We start from the raw sequence: 19988 nt of genomic DNA on the forward strand, positions 1-19988 counted from the left end.
CTTCTCGTGTCACATTTGGATACAGTATTGCACTTTACAACACATTTAAAAAGTCTTCTTGGCAGCTGTGTAGCTGAGGACTTTGTGTGGCATTAACTTTGGTTGAAGAGATCTAGATCTGGAGATCTCTAGAACATCTGGAAAGGCCCTCTGCCGGGTAATAGTTTGACTGATCGAGATTCAAGGTTATATGTATATGTATATATGTATTTATATAGCTATGAATTTATATTGCCCTGAATCTCGATGCCAGGCGCGCCTTGAGTCAGGAGGACCCCTTTCGCGAGCTGAAAGCGGCTGCTTTCCCACCCCCTGCGACCAATTCAGTGGTGGATGTGACAGGTGGGTGCTCTGGGCACCCGGGAACTGTAGCACCCTCGCTAGTCTGCTCCCTTCGCCTCCCAGGCTGTCCGCGAGAGGCGCCTTAGTCCCCACCTGGCTCTTCTCCTCGCCTTGGTCGTCTCCAAAAGGTGGCGCAGGCGGCGGCGCGCTCCGGGCCTGGCGCCAAGCCGCTGGGTTTCCGGAGGGCAGAGCCTGCGCCTTGTGCTGGCCCCTCCTTCCTTCCTTCCCTCCCTCCTCCGCTGGCCGCCGCCGCTTCGCGCTCCCCCTTCGGCGCCGGTGGAGGGGAGCTCCACACAGGCGCGGCAGCGGCGTTGGCTTTGGCACCGGCTCCCGGGAGGCACAAGCTGCGAGGCGGCGCGCAGGCCTGGGTCGGAGAGCGCGCCACGCCGCGCCTGGCTTCGCTTCGGGGCGTCTCCGGGGCTGGAGGTGCAACGAGGACGGGGCTCCTTGGCGCGCAGTCTCCTCGCGTCGGTTTGGAGTTTTCCTCAGGCAGCAGGCATAAGAGTTTCTGGTTTCTCTCTCCCCATCCCAACCCCCTTTTTTGTGAGTGTGGCTTTCTTCCCTCCTTTCTTGAGTGCAGGTGCCGCCTCTCTGCAAATAAAATCTCTGGAGAGAGAACCGGGCGGATGGAAGATGGGGCTTAGCTCAATGCGATCCTATCGGGCATGGATCTAGCTGTGCATATTGACCTGGGAGCAAATCCCATTGAGCTCCGCTCTTTATAGTCCAGCGGCCCAAATGAAAGACCGCCCCGGCACTTTTCTCCAAATGACTTCTTTTCCCTTGCAGCCTGAAGGTCTGGGGCTGCCTTTGCAAGCTTTTCAGCACAACCCCTTCCTCTGTCCTCCACATTTTGGGCGACAGCTCCCATCATCCCTGATCATTAGCTATGCTGGCTGGGGTGGGGCTGGTCGGAGTTGTAGTCCCAATATCTGGAAGACCCTCGGTTGACTCCCTTGCTTTTTCCATGCTGCAGCGAAGCCTAAATCAGGGAAGCAACTGTTTCTGCTTGTCGCTGCCTTCATTTCCCTTCCCTTCCTCTGTTGTCTTCAGGTCCTTATACTTTGTAGGTCTTCCTCTCTCCCTGTTCCATATCTCTGACTGCCTGATGTTTCCGCTTGGATACATCAACATTATTGTTATCCTTCTTGTTTGCATGGCACAGCACAAGAGATTCCTGATCTTGGGGAGCTTTTAGTCCAAAATTTGAAACAAGGAAGGAAGCAGGCAGGAGCAATACATGTGATTGTTTAAGTTTCATGTGTTTATGCTTGGCCAAAGGGTTCCTAACTATGTTAAGGCATGGGAACTAGGGGAATGCGCCAAAGGCTTTGTGGAAAAAAGGTGTGTTTTGAAAAGGGATGTGAATGAACTAAGAGAGGGGTCAATACACAGGTATTCTGGGATCCCAGCAATAAGAGGCAGCAAGAGAAAAAAAGTCGGGCTGTGGAATCTGTAGCTCTTTATGTGCAGACCATATCTACTAGATCCAGATTATTCTACGGTGTTGTTTGAAAGATTCCTGCATTGCAGAAGGTTGGACTTAGATGACCATCATGGTCTCTTCCAACTCTGTGATTCTATGTTTCTGTATTCTGCATATGCTCAGAAACACTTTTCTTTATTGTTACAGGTATGAACCCTGGCACTGAAAAATATTGTGACAATGAGCCCTGGTGCAAATTAAGTCCTGTTTGAAAGCTCTGCAGCAGGCAGGGAGGCTGACAGCATCTTTCTCTCTACCTTCCCATTCCTAAGGACCCAGAGCCATTAACCACAGAGGTAAGGTTTGTCAGGTGTCTTCCAGCATAAATGTACATAAGTATCAAAATCCAAGAAGATACAGAGTTGCTGTACTTGATTATGTTTTTCGTGGAGACAGAATATAATGCCAACCCTTTAGCGAAGTTTTGCATTCATAAAACTTTCAGGAGAAGGAAGTTCGGTTTCCAAAAGCTCAAAAATGTCCAGATTATGGTGGAGAGAATTGCGTTAGGCATTGCAGTCAATAATAAACGGTATGCATTGAAGTCAATATATACTTTACTCCAGAAACTACTTGTGTGGTCCTTTTTCTTCCTCTTAGTACATTTACAATGTATTAGTGGGCCATAGACACTTTTTTTTGGATGAATAGCTGTGGCCAACTGGTATGTATTAATTTGGAAAGGAAAAGAGCATGCTCTGAAATTTTTAGCACAGGAAAGGCATAACTGAATACGCACTCTTCTTTAAGAGCAGAGGAAGTACGCGGTGGAGCTGCAGGCACTGAAACAGTTCAGCCAGTAGCTAGAGCACAGAGCTTGGAAATCTCACAGTGAGAGATGAACGGTTTGAACGGAGGTGCAAGTGAATAATTGTACTACGTGGCAGTGGCCAAGAGAGCCCAAGTAACTGTCCAGCTGAGCTTTTTGGGGTTGTGAAAGGGTTGTTCGGTTTGAACTTGTCTTCAGATACAGTCATACCTCATGTTATGTCCGTTTCATGTTACGTTCTTTCAGGTTACGTCCTGTGGTGACCCGGAAGTACCGGAAAGGGTTACTTCCGGGTTTTGTTGCTTGCGCATGCGCAGAAGCACAAAATGACATCCTGCGCAGAAGCGGCGAATCGCAACCCGCGTGTGTGCAGATGCACCGCTGCGGGTTGTGTTCTTTTCATGTTGCAAGCGGGCCTCCGGATTGGATCCCCTTTGCAACCAGAGGTACCACTGTATGTATAGGGTGGTACCCTTGACCTAAGTTGTTGGGTACTTTGTGCCATAGTACAAGAACCCTAAGAATCATAGCATCATAGAGTTGGAAGGGACCCCAAGGGTTAACTTGTCCAACCCTCTGCAATGCAGGAATCTCAGCTAAAGGACCCATGACAGATGATCATCCAACCTCTGCTTAAAAGCCTCCTAGGAAGGAGAGTCCACCACCTCCCGAGGGAGACTGTTCCACTGTCAAGCAGCTCTTACCTTCAGAAAGTTCTTCCCGATTTTTAGTTGGAGTCTCATTTCTTGTAACTAGAAGCCATTGGAACGAGTCCTTCTCCCCCCCCCCCTCGGAGCAGGAGGAAACAAGCCCTTAAAATATTAGAAGATGGCTATCATATTTCCTCTCAGTCTCCTCTTCTCTAGGCTAAACACATCCAGCTCCTTCAACCGTTCCTCATAAGGCTTGGATTCCAGACCCTTGATCATATGCACACATTCCAACTTGTTAATACCCTTCTTAAATCACGGCACCCAGAGCTGGACACTACTCCAGGTGTGGTCTGGCCAAGGCAGAACAGAATGTTACAAGCAGCAACCATTTTAGGCATGTCTAGTTGATGCTCATCTGCTGACGCATGGGCCCTTTTTGACCCAGAAGACAGAGGAATGGGGGCAGGGTAGAGGTGTAATGGGGCGTAACAGGCTTATGCATTGACACACGTGGGGACCAGGAATGGAATCCCTGCTCAAAATGGCACATTGTCTGTACTATTATTTCCCTTGATCTGGACACCATATTTCTGTTGATGCAGCCTAGATTAGCATTGCCTTCAACCTGGCCCAGTAGAAAAAGGTGATCCTCCATGTGGATGATCATCTTTATGGCTTTACGTTTCCATATTAAATTCCCACTTTTTCTTACATGTTGCTTTAGCTATGGTATGATTATGTTCCCATTTACAGTGGTACCTCGGGTTAAGTACTTAATTCGTTCCGGAGGTCCGTACTTAACCTGAAACTGTTCTTAACCTGAAGCACCACTTTAGTTAATGGGGCCTCCTCCCGCTGCTGCGCCGCCAGAGCACAATTTCTGTTTTCATCCTGAAGCAAAGTTCTTAATTTGAAGCACTATTTCTGGGTTAGCGGAATCTGTAACCTGAAGCGTATGTAACCTGAAGCATATGTAACCCGAGGTACCACTGTATTTGCATACACGAGAAACATTTCAAAAACTACTGGGGCAGTGGAAAGTTGTTTCAGAACTGCCTCTCACCCCTTGACTTTTAAGAGGTTCTCAGGGACAGAGTTTGAACCATGAAAGCACTAAGCGCAAAATCCCATGAATTCCACATACACAAAAGGCAATGTGGCTATCTGATCAGGCATTTTCTGCCCTCCGTTTGTTTTGGTTTCCATTCTTTTCTTGGATGCAGAGGAAGCAAATCCCTCGAGAGTCCCGCATGGTTTCCTGACTTGAGTTCCCAGGCATCTCTTGGGAACAAGACTTTGCCTTCGCCTATTGGCTCCGCATCTGCGACAGCGATAAATGCTATACGAACACATGTTTATGCCAAGAGGAGAGTCTTTCTTGCCAAGAGATCTATAGCTGCAAACACACATACACAGACTTTAGGTTTATGGTTGAAATTTAATCAATTAACTGAAGTCGTAGGTATGCCATTCTTAAACCGTTTTTCTGTGTGTTTGCTTTAGGTTTTCCAGATTGCCATGTTAATGCTGCTTGCATTTGGAGTCCTACTTCAAGAAATCTTGGCCAGGACCCAAGGTGAAAGTCTTACTGATGGCAGCAACATTCCACGAGTGCCATTGTATAGCTATGGAAACATCAACTTGCCCGAAGAACATATCCCATACTTTTTGCACAATAACCAGCCCTTTGCCACAGCCTGCAAGAACGATCTTCATTGCCCATATAAAGTAAATACTCCTCTTTTTTTTTTTTTTTTACTGGAGCCTAATGCCGATTTGTTGTGTTCTTAGAATCAAAGAGGTTGAAGGTGATGATAACTGGCTTCTTTTCCAGAAACCATGATGGTGATGATTCCAGACTCCGTGTTAGGTCACTGCCTTTGTTGGGCTATCTAAAATTTCACAAAATAGTGTGCAAGCTTTCAAGTTCTCCATAACGCTTAATCAGGCTTGGTGTTAAAAAAATGTAAGGTGCCAGAAGAGGGCGTGGGAAGAGAAAGAAATACATTTGACGGGTGCCCAAGTTATCTGTGTCTGCATCTGGTAAGAATATTAGCATGGAGTGTGCAGGGAGGTAGCATCAGTCCGAGCCAACAATCAGGGTTGACATCTGGAGGGCACCAGGTTGGGAAAGGCTGCTCTAGAGCCTTTAATCTGATAGATACTTCCATGTGTGTTTAATTTCCTCCGTATTCTCTTCGGCTGCTGCTAACAACATACTTGTTTATCCAAGCCTACCCAGATACATAGGGATGTGGGTGGCGCTGTGGGTTAAACCACAGAGCCTAGGACTTGCCGATCAGAAGGTCGGCGGTTCGAATCCCCACGATGGGGTGAGCTCCCGTTGCTCGGTCCCTGCTTCTGCCAACCTAGCAGTTCAAAAGCACATCAAAGTGCAAGTAGATAAATAGGTACCGCTCCGGTGGGAAAGTAAACGGCGTTTCCGTGTGCTGCTCTGGTTCACCAGAAGCAGCTTAGTCATGCTGGCCACATGACCCGGAAGCTGTATGCCGGCTCCCTCAGCCAATAAAGCGAGATGAGCACCGCAACCCCAGAGTCGGTCACGACTGGACCTAGTGCTCAGGGGTCTCTTTACCTTTACCTTTTACCCAGATACATAGAATGCTGCTGTGTTTTTAATTTATTTCTGGTTTTAACTTTTAGAACGCTTTGATTGCTTTTTCTGACAATCTTAACTGTTTTTTTTAATAGTCTTTATTGATTTAAATAACGCACATATACAAAATATTTGCGAAGGATTTACAATCTCATATTGCAATTATATAAAATCATATTGTACCAACCATACCATATTAGCAGAACTCGAGTGATACCTGTAAATAAAACACATAACAAATATCGCTTTTGGAGTAAATAGGGACAATACTAAAGAATATGAAACTGTGCAACAAAAAGAAGGGCAGTATAAACAGTACAATGAGAATGATCGCAAGTCTCGTTTTGTCAGAAGTCTTTTTATTTAAGTGTTTATTAAGATGTTAATAGGAAGATAATGTATGTAAATTAGTTTCTGTTCTTCTCATCTTTTTCTCCTGCAATTTCTTCTCCTTTTTCTTTCTCAATTGTTTTTCTTTCTTGATAATCTTAACTGTTTTATTCTTTTCATAAACTACCGTATTTTTTGCTCTGTAAGACTCACTTTTTCCCTCCTAAAAAGTAAGGGGAAATGTGTGTGCGTCTTATGGAGTGAATGCAGGCTGCGCAGCTATCCCAGAAGCCAGAACAGCAAGAGGGATTGCTTCTTTCACTGAGCAGCTATCCCTCTTGCTGTTCTGGCTTCTGCGATTCAGAATTTTTTTTTTCTTGTTTTCCTCCTCCAAAAACTAGGTGCGTCTTGTGGTCTGGTGCGTCTTATACAGCGAAAAATACGGTACTTTGAGGTTTCCTACAGTCAAGCGGTATATAGATGTTATGAAATAAACACCTTGATTGACTTACAGCATGTCCATGTGTAGAACTGGAGGCTCAAATCTTTAGAGCTAAAAAGTACATGCAGGTTATTTGTAGATCACACGTGCATTTTTGCAAGCTTGCTCGTTCGGCAACATGGCACCAACATCCAAAACAAATTTGGCATTTTCCTGTGTTTCCAGAAATACTTGAAGAAATTGAAAGCCTGTTGGGGTTATGAGAAATCATGCAAGCCTGAAAACCGTTTTGGATATCCGAAATGTGATTATGCTGAGATTGGATGGTAAGCGTACATTCCATGCCCCCGTGCTTCCTGCAAACTCAGGCCCAGGCCCAGGCCAAACCCAACATTCAGTTGCATATAGAGAACTTCTGCTGGTACAGTATTTATTTATTTTGGTACATGAAACAAGACCCAAAGCCTCCCAATTTATATGCTGCCATTTGTTTTTCCAGAACCACAGGTTCTGTTAACATGTACCAGGGATATAGTAGCGCAACATTTTAATTAGTATATAGATAGATGGATAGATATAGATATGCATATGGGGTCATGAAGAGTCGGACACGACTAAATGACTGAACAACAACATATACATATGTGTGTGTGTCTGTGTGTGTGTGTGTGTGCGTGCGCATAATACTTCTAACATCTCCACTACTGATCTATTCCCATCCCAAATGCCAAGCAGGCGCCCCTGTGCCTTCTTGCAGATCAGTTAAGTGCTACCCTTTTTGTGCATAGGCAGAATATGTGAAAGCTCGCTCTTCTTCGTTGTTACACTCAGTAAACCTAGCTTATAAGGTTGTGCAGCAGCATTTATTAACCCATAGACTGAGTTTATTCCCATAGTTAAAGCTTGATGTTTTCTCAAATGGACACACTTGCATTATTTCACCATGTAAGGGCAAACACCATTGAGGAGGCCCAGCATGTATTCTGGAAGCAAGCTGATTTTGGTTATATTAAGGAGAGGATGAATGAAGTGAAGACTCACTGCAGACCTCAGGCAATGGTAAGCATGCTTGTATGCATTCAGAGAAAGTTGTTTCCTGATGCTATGCTCCACTTCCCTCCCCCCCAATTCTTCTTCTTTTCTCATTTTCTTATAGGAAGATTCTTCACTTCAATGTTCTCGTTACCTCCAGTATTGCAGAGCAACAAATCTATACATTGATTTAAGAAACCCCAAAAGAAACCATGAGAGGTACGTACCTTACTTACATTTCAACAGGAGAAACAGACACACTTGTTGTTGTTTAGTCATTTAGTCGTGTCCGAGTCTTCATGACCCCATGGACCAGAGCACGCCAGGCACGCCTGTCTTCCACTGCTTCCCGCAGTTTGGTCAAACTCATGCTGGTAGCTTCGAGAACACTGTCCAACCATCTTGTCCTCTGTCGTCCCCTTCTCCTTGTGCCCTCAATCTTTCCCAACATCAGGGTCTTTTCCGGGGAGTCTTCTCTTCTCATGAGGTGGCCAAAGTACTGGAGCCCCAGCTTCAGGGATCTGTCCTTCCAGTGAGCACTCAGGGCTGATTTCCTTAAGAATGGATGCGTTTGATCTTCTTGCAGTCCATGGGACTCTCAAGAGTCTCCTCCAGCACCAAAGGCAACAGACACACTAAATATCAATTCTGCTCATCTATAGAAAACTTCTATTTTTTAAAATACTTCTCCAATAGTCATTAACAGATATATGCCTGGACTCAGAAATCTGCATAGGTTTAATCATCCAAGAATGATGTCTAGAAATCTCTTCTTTCTTTTTTTTTTTTTACTTTTTAAAGAATCATTTGCTGGCCCTCATGATTGTAGAACAGACATGGGGAACCTTGCGCTCTCCAGGGGTTGCTGAACTACAGTGCTATAGCAGGTTCTGCAAACATCTTTCTGAATTTGGAAAAACACAGTTATTTTCTAGTTGGCTGATTTTATTCAGTACTTGCTTTAATTCATGAAGCATGCTTTTGTTCATAAGTTTGTTTCGGTTTTATGTTCATACCGTCAAAAGTGTGTCTATATATAGTCATTGTATGACCGTTACGCTTATTTCTCGAGACCCTTAAAACATTTGCAGCTGTGTTGATTGAACTGTAGGCTGGATGCATGTTGAAGCAACGACATCACCATTTTGGTTCACTCGAGACACTTCAGGGATCCATGCAACCCATGTTTCCAGTGTATCACATGCAGTGCAATCCTGCGCTTGCTTAGAAGTCAGTCCCACGATATTCATTGGGGGTCTTATATGGAAGTCATGGTGTTTAGGATTGTAGCCTTTGACTGCAAGCTTGTGCTCAGTGATCTGGCAGTGAGCTTCATTGAATACCACAGAGTTTAATTTTGAGTAAGCATGCTCGTTGTACAGAGTGACAAGTTAAAGCGTGATGGTGAATCAATGCCTTGATGTACATCATTAATCAAGAGAGTGCTCACAAGGTAGTCCATTTTAGAACTGACACTTGATTTCAACTTCTGCTAATAATGTTTCCCCTCTTTAAATAGATTCAACGAAGACTTCTTCCAGAAGGGTGAAATTGGAGGCCACTGCAATTTAGACATTCAAACTTTCCTTGCTGAAGGGCAGCGGAAGAGCCCTTTACAGTCTTGGTAAGATTTGTAGCTGTATGCTCTTTCTTGTTTCTCTACGATAGACATCTTTGTAGAAAAGCTCAGCTCCCAGTACTGTGCTCAGTTGCGTACTCCCCTTCTCTCCCACCAGGCACACCCACCTAGGAGGCCCCCCAATTTTCAATGCGGGGGCCAGGCCCCCTCAGTGTTCCACAGCCAGGCAGGCCCCATTGGGCCCTCCCATGGCACTGCAGGCTGTGTTGGGCCCTCCTGTGGGCCCTATACCACCGTGAGATGCATGATGTCATGCACACTTGCCAGGCCTAGCCCCCCATGTTGGGCAGAACCCGGTGTGCCTGTCTCCCACCACATGTCACAGCAGTAGTTAGGGGTGCAGTTGTTTTTTAAGGAAGAAACAGGCTTCTGTGATGGTGGAGCAAAGGGACAATGACTGAGGTGGTGGTTATTCTAGTCTAGAATGTTAGCAACAAAAAGCAGGTCATTGTGGCTGCATTACATTCTTATCTATGGGAACCGTTGTTTTTTAACATGAAAATCCGCCGGTAATAGGGAAACCTGGGAATTGATGTGGCCTGTTTTGTATAGCCTGTATCAAGGGTGGGGAACCTTTGGTCCGTGAGGTGTTGCTCCCAGGTCCACAAAATCGAGTGTTATGAGAGAGGGAGAAAAACTTCCCTACTTTCTACTTTCCTCATGCCATGTGTTCTTCTGTCATGTTACCTCCTGCTCATCAAACTAAAAAGTCCCAAATGCTGCAGCGGTTCTTCTTAGTGGGGTTGCTCCATCGCTTAGATGATTTTGGTCGCTATTTCCTGGACCTTTTCCAACTGTATAATATCCTTTTTGGGGCAAGACAATCGGATTCCAATCAATTCCTTCCCTAATAATCCCTAGATTTTCCTTTTTCATAGCCACCATGCACTGAGTCAGCATCTTCACTGAGCTTTCTGCTACAACCCATAACTTGATCAGTCCCCACCAATTCAAGCGCCGTGTGTGTATAATCATCATCATCATCATCATCATCATAATTTATTATTTATACCCCACCCATCTGGCTGAGTTTCCCCAGCCACTCTGGGCGGCTCCCAATCAAATGTTAAAAACAGTACAGCATTAAATATTAAAAACTTCCCTGAACAGGGCTGCCTTCAGATGTCTTTTAAAGATAGGATAGCTGCTTATTTCCTTCACATCTGAAGGGAGGGTGTTCCACAGGGTGGTCGCCACTACCGAGAAGGCCCTCTGCCTGGTTCCCTGTAACCTCACTTCTCGCAATGAGGGAACCGCCAGAAGGCCCTGGGCGCTGGATCTCAGTGTCCGTGTATTAAGATTTACAGGCCATTCACTCCATTCGGAAACATGCTTTTGGAGCTCTTCGTCGTTCTAACTACCGTGAACAGTTTGCTGTTGTCAGCAAACATGGCCACCTCACTGCTAACCCCAACTCTAGCTAATTTATGAACAAATTAAAAAAATCCCTTTCTCTATTTAGAGAACTGCCAGTTCATACCTCCTGCTACTGAAACAATACCTGATCCAGAAGAGAACCCTCTCCTCTTAGTTATCATCTTCTAGAAATATATCTTGCAGGGCTCAAGTTCCATTAGCTGAGCCCAGTACAAATGGTATTACGTCATGGAGGAGACTTGCTAGGCTGTTAAATGGATCATGCTAATTGGTCTTGTACCTGCAGTCATGAATAACTTGTGTCTTCGCTGAGATGCCTTTAAAATCATGGTCAGTGCACTTGACATGAGCGTAGATATATTCAAATTAACTGGATATTGGAAACACACGGACAGAGAGATTCTCTCTCTTGAAACTTTCCCCAGCTCTTGATTTATAGATCAAAGATGCAGCTTGCTCCTGAGATCAAAGGCAGAGTTTAACCTTTTGAAGCCTTACTGAAGAAGCTTCAGTTACAATTAAAAATAATTTTAATTGTCAAACTTTTTCTAACTTCACCAGCATTGTGAAGAGAAGTCTGCATGGTGCATTGCTTAAATTATTGTTTTTGGATATGGGTGGTGTTTTTTTTAAATAATTTTTTGCAGCTTCTATTAAATAACTGTAATTACAGGTTTGCGGAGCTCCAGACATATACGGAACTGAACTCCAGGCCTATGGAAGATGGCAGTTGTGATGTTATTATTGACAAGCCAACTTATTTCATGAAGCTTGATGCAGGTACAAGCCAGTGTGGTTTTTGTATGTGCAGATCTGTACGACTCCTGGCAGTCTGTCAGGATGATATGTTTGGAGGTGGTCATGTAAAGGTCATTTATATGCACAGCATTCTGCATGTATTGCATTATCTTGTAGCATGCTCCAGCAAATTGGATATTGCCCCAGCACACTTAAAGGTAAAAGGACCCCTGACCATTAGGTCCAGTCGTGGACGACTCTGGGGTTGCGGCGCTCATCTCGCTTTATTGGCCGAGGGAGCCGGCATACAGCTTCCGGGTCATGTAGCCAGCATGACTAAGCCGCTTCTGGCGAACCAGAGCAGCGCATGGAAACGCTGTTTACCTTCCCGCCGGAGCGGTACCTATTTATCTACTTGCACTTTGACGTGCTTTCGAACTGCTAGGTTGGCAGGAGCAGGGACCGAGCAACGGGAGCTCACCCCGTCGCAGGGATTCGAACTGCTGACCTTCTGATCGGCAAGTCCTAGGCTCTGTGGTTTAACCCACAGCGCCACCTGCATCCCCCAGCACACTTACGGGCAGGCTAAAAGCCAATTATGATATATTCTGTGTGCATAGGCAGCTTACACATGACCATAGGACTTCTATGCATGCCACATGCAGGCTGAAGTCGATGTGGACAAGAACTGCCTGCCATCCCTGCTATAAGTTATTTTGAACTTCTTTTTTAAGTTTCTTAAATTCTAAACTATTTGTGAAGCTACAGAGCTCGGTTCAAAGACTGTTCTCAGTCAGCCCTGGCATTCTGGTCAACTTGGTTCAGTCTTGATGATTTGAATGGAGCTCTTTGCTCTTTAAAACTCAGAAGCAGGGCTGTGTTTTCAAAGTCTTGTTTTTCCTGAGTTTGCAGCAGCACTCTGAGTGAGAACAGTTAAAAGCAAGGGTTCCTGTCCAAGGACATAGAAACGTTTGAAATAAATAAATGGAATAAATCTGGAACAGAGGTGTCGCAGCAATTTTCTTTTTTAACATCTGGGCTGCACCAGTGTTCTTGCACTTCAGTGCTGTAGCCCTTTTCGTTTGCAAAGGGCTTTGCAGTCTTTGTTTGCGCTGGCCTCCTCAAGCAAATGGGATTGGTAGAATTTCCTTTCTCCACTTCCACCAGAAAGAATGGTTCCCAGGGCCATTTAGAGAGACTGGCAGAGGTGGTTCTTGAGCCTGTGGTTTCTAGACCCAAGTCACAGTCTTTGGCATGTACTTGCCGCTTCACCATTCCAGCCTCATGATTAGATGTAAACTGCATGCCGCTCAGGAGATGCATGGTTTAATCTCTCATGGTTTTCTGTTTTAATGAAATGCAGTGTATGTGTATGTGTTGCCAATTTGAATTCAACATTATTCAGGGCTCCCCCCCCCAACTCCATTTCACTTTTCCAGATAAAAACAACCCCATCATGGTTGTTTGCCTTGTGGAGGTCTGTGGGGTAAGTGGTATTGGTAAGGAAACACAGACAATTTGGAGATACAATCAAGACCTGCATAAATTGCGGGGGGGGGGGGGGGGGAGTTTGATCCTTTTATGGCATCTCTTAAATTTCTATCATGTCACCACTTTTGCAACCTTTCCTCATAGGATAGTTGCTGTATTCCCTTGATCATTTTGGTTGCCCTTCTGCATGTACAGTCTTAGTGAGGTTTGTTTCTGGGTTTGTGGCCTGATCTTTTCAGATGTTGCAGATAATTGTCTCACGCAGGTAATGTTGATATGCACACACACACACATATATATACTGTATCTTATGATGGATCTTATACTGTATCTTATCTGTATCAACCATGAAGATCCACAGGGATGGAAGAACAGAATAAAAACTGTTTTAATGTATTAATAGCCAGAAAAGCTCACAAAATCCAAATGGGCAAAGACTCATCCTTGCAAATAAGACTCTGAATGTGACACTCATATTCATCTTAGGTCTTTTGCATTCATAGAAACAGTCTTAAATGCTAAAGATGGCCCTGGTGTAAAATTCTTCCAGTGAAGTGAGGAGAAAGTGTTAAGAGGTTTTGAAATGAGAAACCATGACAAGGTTCGTTTTTCTTTCTTCTCCCAGGTGTTAACATGTACCACCATTTCTGTGATTTTGTCAATCTTTACATCACTCAGCACATTACCAACTCGTTCAGCACAGACACCAACATTGTCATGTGGGATACCGTGAGTAAGATCTTCTGTTCACAACACGCTGGTGTTCATAGGTGTAGTGTATTCACTGTCTGAGGTAAACCACAGTATTAGCAAGGAGCATATTTACTCCTACCTGTGCCAGATGCTCTGTGCATAGACTGGTATAAACCATTGTCACTAGCAAGCTGGATTAAGTGAACTATCCTTCCAACAGGGTTGTATAGGAGGGATACAGTCAGTGTTCAAAATTAGCCAGATGCCAGGCGCGTTTTGCACCTGGCTGTGGACCACTTTGCGACCAAGTGAAAATGCCTGGGTGCCAGGATGGCTCCTGCCATCTCCACCACCGGGGGATCATTGGATCCTGACCGTTTCCACACACTAATACCCCACCCTGTAGAATTCTATCAGCTTTATTTTATCTGCACCATTGGAATGAGTTTCTGGAACCAAATTGCTTTTTCTGTGCCGCAGGAGCAGGAATCACCATTAGGAAAAAGAGGTAGGAATAGGCCAATATATACGTGGACAGTCCCAGGATCAAGTGGCTTTTCTTCTTTTAAGTTCTCAAAGCTCTTAAGATACCTCAAGGTTGCCATCTGAATAGCCAGATGTTTAACTGTCAACCACAGTCATTTGAAAAATAAGACTCAAGAGCCATCTTGTTCCAAAATGGCGACTAGACATTTCGTTTTGGCAACTTTAGCCTTGGTTTTAGGAGCCATTTGATGCCTAGTTTATATAGCTTATATATCAGCCGGAGTGGGTGGCTGCCTTCTGTCTTAGCACTTGAACGTGACTTCCTTATGGAGGCTTCTCTTTTTTTCCTTTTTTTTGGGTACAATTTTATTAAGCTTTTCTATTTTACCTTTTAGAATATTCATTTAAACAACCTTAAAATATTAATGACTTCCTTCTTCTCCTTCCATGGTTCAGTTTTCATGCCGTAGATCAGGCTTCCTCTACCTCGGCCCTCCAGATGTTTTTGGCCTACAACTCCCAGGGTCCCTAGCTAGCAGGACCAGTGGGATGATGGGAATTGTAGTCTCAAAACATCTGGAGGGCCAAATTTGAGGAAGCCTGCCATAGATCCCTGCATATTTTATATAAACTAAACCCTTCAGTATTCCATTTTTACATCCATCAAAACTTATTTACACTGTTGAATTTATCTTAACGCTGCCAACGTTTTCAAATGTACACAATTTTCACCCATATATTCATTAAACGTTTTCCAATCTTCTTTAAATATATATTCTTATTGTTCTCTTAGTCACTTTCCACCCCCCAGCCCCAGCCCCTGTTTTCAACACCACCATTTCCCTCCCACAAAAAATAAAATAAAATAAATCTCTTAGGTTGTAAATATACTACAAATAGATGCACTTGATGATTACTAGCACATTTTTCGTACCTACGGGACCGCCTCTCCTGGTATGCCCCGTGGAGGACCTCAGGGTCCACAAATATCAATACTTTGGAGGTCCCAAGCTGCAAGGTGGTTAGATTGGTCTCAACTAGGGCCAGGGCCTTTTCAGTACTGGCCCCGACTTGGTGGAATGCTCTGTCACAAGAGACCAGGGCCCTGCGGGGTTTGACATCTTTCCACAGGGCCTGCAAGACGGAGCTGTTCCGCCTGGCCTTTGGTTTGGACTCAGTCTGACCCTTACGTTTCCGTCCCCTGATGGTTCTGATTTATGGGCTACTATTAAAATGAGGCTTCATTTTAAATTGTATTTTATTGGTGTTAGCTGCCCTGAGCCCAGCTCTGGCCGGGGAGGGGAAGGTATAAATAAAAAAAATATTATTATTATTTTCTACCCACGAGTCACTAGTTTGACAATGTTTTAAAGACTGTGTGTGTATATTTCTATGTAAAATCATTATGTGAATATCCTGCAGGAAATCACTGCATGAAAGACTGGAGTTTCCTGTTTTTCTTGTGTTATGCTCCCTGTCTCTCGCCCTCCTCCTGTCACCAACTGATGCTTAAAATAACTGTGTCCCTGCCACCTACTGGACAGTTCAAGGAACTGCCTACACCGTTTTGCCAGGCCTACCAATAGACTTCAGGGTTCTTTGCCACCCGCGTTTGCTGGATATTTTCTTTACAAGCCTGCTTATAGCAGATTTTATGCCACTGTAAGAAAAGGATGCTGGACTAGATGGACTTATTGGCCAGTTCCAGCAGACTGTTCTTATGTTTTTTTCTCCCCTCTGTACTGAAGCTGCCTGGTCTACCCATGTCTTTTCCCTATAAAATACATATCTAATTGCAGCTCCCACCAGCCCTAGCCAGCATGGCCTATGGTCATGGTAGCTGGCAGCCAACAATATCTGGAGAGCCACAGTGTAGCTACTCCAGTATTTGGAAAACCAGCAGAACCTGCAGTAGAAGCAACAGGGAACTGATGCTTTATTTGCTAATGATGCAGATCTTTGGCATGGAAAGTGGTGCTCCTGGGTGGAATCTACACACGTATAAAAAAAAAAAGCTGTGAAAATGTGTGTTTTTTAAAAAACAACAACGTTTTGAAAAATACATTGAAATTGCCATAGTGCACTGTCGCCATCTGGTGTCACATTTGTATATTGAACTTTACAACACACTTAAAAACATTTTATTTTGCACCTGTATATCAGAGTCCCTGGTTTCATCCCTACCCAGTCCAGCTATACTTAGGGCTCTCCGTTCTAGGACAGTCAACCGCATATGGCTTGGGTTCCCACCTCACTACCTTTTCTTGGGAAGCGGCACTGTTTAAGAATGTATGCTGCTTCCCCGCAGTCACTCTGAAATTCTGTAATGCCATTCTGATCGGCAAAAGAGATGCATTTAATTCCTTGCATTGCCAGATGGTGGTGCCAAGTAACTGCTTAAACTTGCAGAACAGAGGCAGCGAGGCTTTTCCCCCCTTTATGTAATGCATGTAGCTTTTGGCTCTTGCAAAATTACAGTTCTTACTAAATGTTACTTTCTTTATAAGTGAGTGAAACAAAGCAGGAACTCAGTGGGGGGAAATGTACCCAGTATGTTTCCCAACAAACAAACAAATATGACAAGGTGTACAATGTGTGTGTGTGTTTGGTGGGCTAGGGATCATTTTACAACCCAAGAGCCACATTCCTTTCTGGGTAATCTTCCGAGGGCCAGAGTGCCTGGGGAGGGGGAGGCCAGAGGCAAATGCGGGCAGAGCAATGAAAAGGATGATCAATGTCCCCACTTTTCAAATTTTGTATGAGCCTCAATTTAAGGTTCAGAGTCACCCTTGTTATAGCAGTTGAAAAAGTTTCCCACTGTGTGGTCTAAATTGAGATATTTAATTCTTTATTCCAATCCTCCCTCAGCACCTGTATGTCAAATCGGTTTGCTAATAACAAAGATTTATATATGTTGATGGCTGTTTTTTGTTGTTGCGTAAGAATCAATCAACTGCTTCAATATCTCGGGGGTCTCTGAGGCTGTAAAAGCTGCTGGTCCGTAGGTGGCAGTTAGCAAGTGTTTTATCTGAAGATATTGCCATTGAACATTTGTAGGTAATCTGTATTTGTCTCTTAAGATGGAATATGTATATAAAAAAATCATCCTCTTTGTTTATCAGCTGGTCTAACGTTAATATACCCAAATTCAAAGTTTGGATCTACCCTTTAATTTTGGGAAACGAAAGAGCACGATGCTGGTGATTACAGACTGTTCAATACTATGCATACTTTCTTGGGAGTAAGTTCCATAGGGCTTGGTGGGGATGCTCTCTATTAAAAGAATGGGGAATGTGTGGTCCTCCAGAGGTTGGTGGACTCCAGTACTATCTGGAGGGCCACAGGTTGCCCTGCCCTGCCCTGCTCAGTTGTTTACGATTCTAGCCTTAAGGCAGGAGCATTATAGATAAGCCTGAAAGCTGTGAAAATAATGATCAGTCGTTTCTCACTAAAACCTCACTTGTGCTTCCATATGTTTTTGTTTTTTCACAGAGTGCCTATGGATACGGAGACCTGTTCAGCGAAACGTGGAAGGCATTTACAGACTACGAAATAATACATTTGAAATCCTACGATTCAAAGAGAGTGAGGAATATTTTGCTTTTTTAAAAAAACCACAAACAAACTGAGGGCTGTACCCAGAAGTCAGTGCTTTTGGTTCAGTTTTGTGACCATGTTACCAAATACGTATGGGTCCTTAAGCTACAGCTGAACCACCCTTGCTGTAGAGCAGGGACATCCGACTCCCAATGCACTGCGATCTACTCACAGTATAAAAAAAAACTGGTTGTGATCTACCCATTGTTGTTGAGAGAGGGGGAGGGGATCAGTGAGGGGCCAGAGATCTACCAGGGTCTACCAGGAACACTCCACGATCTACCAGTAGATCATGATCTACCTGTTGGACAAGCCTGCCGTAGAGGGTTTTAAGATTTTCATTCATACTATAAGGTTACACTGCACGGTCCACTTCCGCAGGTGAGAGAAAAGTACCTTGCAGCAGACCTGTTGCACACACACAGGTTTACGTTCATGGTTTTGCATAGGATTAAGTAGGAGATTCAGTAATCCGGACAGAGGAGCACTAAAGGATTCTGCACATTTTATGCTTTCTCAATTTGCCTTTCGTTAAGAGAAATAAATACAAAGGACACTAAAGAATGACTTCTAACCTCCTTTCAAAGAGTGTGGTTTTAACAGCCGTTACCCTGCCTAATTCTAGGCACGTAGTCGTGAGTGTGCTGCGCATATGAGCATAGGCTCAGGACCTCTCAAACCTTTGCACGTCTGTGCTCCAGGAAAGTGTGAGAGGGGCTCCACTGCCATCCAGGGGCAAGCTGCCATTGTTTTCCATTGTGTCTGCTGCGCTTAATTCCCCCTTCCCCTTTTGTTTCATGTAGCCCCATCGGGAAAGTTTTCACCTTGCCCCCCCTCCCATTACAAAGTTTCCTCATCTTACCCTCTCGGGTCTTTGTGTCAGATGCTGTTTCTGTTTCAGTCATTTGTTCAGTGCTTAACGCAAGGGAGTGCTCAGATTGGTGCTGTGATCTGGCTTCTGTTGCAGTATTAATAGGTCCTGCTTTATATTCACCTCTTTTAATTATATATCAGGAGTTCTGCTGTAACTTGTTAATGATCTCCTTTTTCAGGTATGCTTCAAAGAAGCAGTTTTTACACTGTTGCCTCGAATGAGGTACGGCTTATTTTATAATACACCATTGGTGAGTAAATACATTGGGTTCCACACCCACCCACCTTTTTTTTAATAAAAAAAATAAGAAATTTTGAATAAGATTTGTGAGCTTCTTAAATAGATATGTTCAATAAGAAAGGACTTCAATGCCTAAAAGCTTTGTTTGGAGGTGGGGGACGGTTTGTTACTAGCAAAAAAATATTAAAATTTGAGCACGTGGGTGCATTTTATTCCTATATGTCTGTTGTGATTTCAGATATCCAGCTGTCATGGTACAGGATTATTCAGAGCCTTTTCCCAGCATGTGCTGCACAGATTAAATGTCACACAAGAAGGACCCAAGGTATTAGTGATGCTCTGTGCCGTTCTGTAAGAATCGTGAATGAAGCTTGAGTTTGCATGCGCCCTCTCTCTTGCTTCGGATCGTGCTCACAGCTTGAGAAGTTCTCTTTTCCGATGCCCACAGTCCTGAGTTTCATTGTAGTTTTGAGCACTCCTGTTTCCACTGACTTGCATATCTTCCTGACGAATGAAAGCTCCCTTGCAATAGCGAAGGGAATACAAATAATTTAAATACTGAAGGAGATGCCTCTTGCCTGCAGTACTTCTGTGCTCCCTGTGGCATCTTGTACATGCAGGGTGATAAATGTACACCAGCTCTCTCGCTGTAGCGAATTCTATCTCTTTATGAAGACAGGAGGCATTGCTCGGAACCCTTGAGCCATTTCCGCAGTTGCGTGGTTTGCTTGGTGCTGCCAGAACAAGTTTTCTAGCAGCAACAAGCCCAGCAGAGCAGCCCAGTAAACCCTTGGCTAAATCAGGGAGTGACATTTGCTTTTCGTCCAATATCTGAATCCACAGGAAGATGCTGGCTCCATTAGAACTAAAGCTGTAAGTGTGTGTGTGTGTGTGTGTGTGTGTGTGTGTGTGTGTTCACAGGGTGTATACTGGGGGGCGGGAATCAATTTGGCTGCTTTTGAGTTCTTTAAAATATTTTCTGGAGAATATACTACATGCTTATCACAAGGGACTGTTGTTTTCGAGCTGTGTGCAACCATTTGGCCCTGATTTCCTGCTGGTATTACTAGGTGTCATGCAGTTAAACCTTTGTAATTCTTTCTTCTTCTTCTTTTTTTTACACAATTTACCCCCGATGGTTCGATGGATTTTTAAATTGGGAAGGGAAATAATAACCTTGTT

The 19988-nt window shown here is 44.2% G+C and overlaps 1 protein-coding gene across 4 annotated transcripts in view; it reads left to right on the plus strand.

The window, feature by feature from the left end:
* Positions 1–548: 548 nt before the first annotated feature.
* The window catches only part of EOGT (EGF domain specific O-linked N-acetylglucosamine transferase), a 28544-nt gene continuing 9104 nt past the window's right edge, over positions 549–19988 (plus strand). For 2 of the 4 annotated variants that reach the window (XR_014560589.1, XM_083724496.1), the window contains exons 1-12: positions 549–885; positions 1976–2124; positions 4754–4978; positions 6865–6965; positions 7590–7698; positions 7796–7890; positions 9191–9295; positions 11361–11467; positions 13542–13645; positions 17588–17680; positions 18745–18816; positions 19045–19131. Coding sequence is in view for 2 of the 4 variants with exons in the window: in XM_083724496.1 (XP_083580622.1) it covers positions 4769–4978; positions 6865–6965; positions 7590–7698; positions 7796–7890; positions 9191–9295; positions 11361–11467; positions 13542–13645; positions 17588–17680; positions 18745–18816; positions 19045–19131 (1083 nt within the window). In the remaining 2 variants the exon portion in view is untranslated. The remainder of the gene's footprint in view (positions 886–1975; positions 2125–4753; positions 4979–6864; positions 6966–7589; positions 7699–7795; positions 7891–9190; positions 9296–11360; positions 11468–13541; positions 13646–17587; positions 17681–18744; positions 18817–19044; positions 19132–19988) is intronic. The other 2 variants (XM_083724497.1, XR_014560590.1) reach the window with 2 other exon arrangements.

The sequence above is a fragment of the Podarcis gaigeae genome (genome assembly GCF_964106915.1).
Source record: "Podarcis gaigeae genome assembly, chromosome: 2".
NCBI lineage: Eukaryota > Metazoa > Chordata > Lepidosauria > Squamata > Lacertidae > Podarcis > Podarcis gaigeae.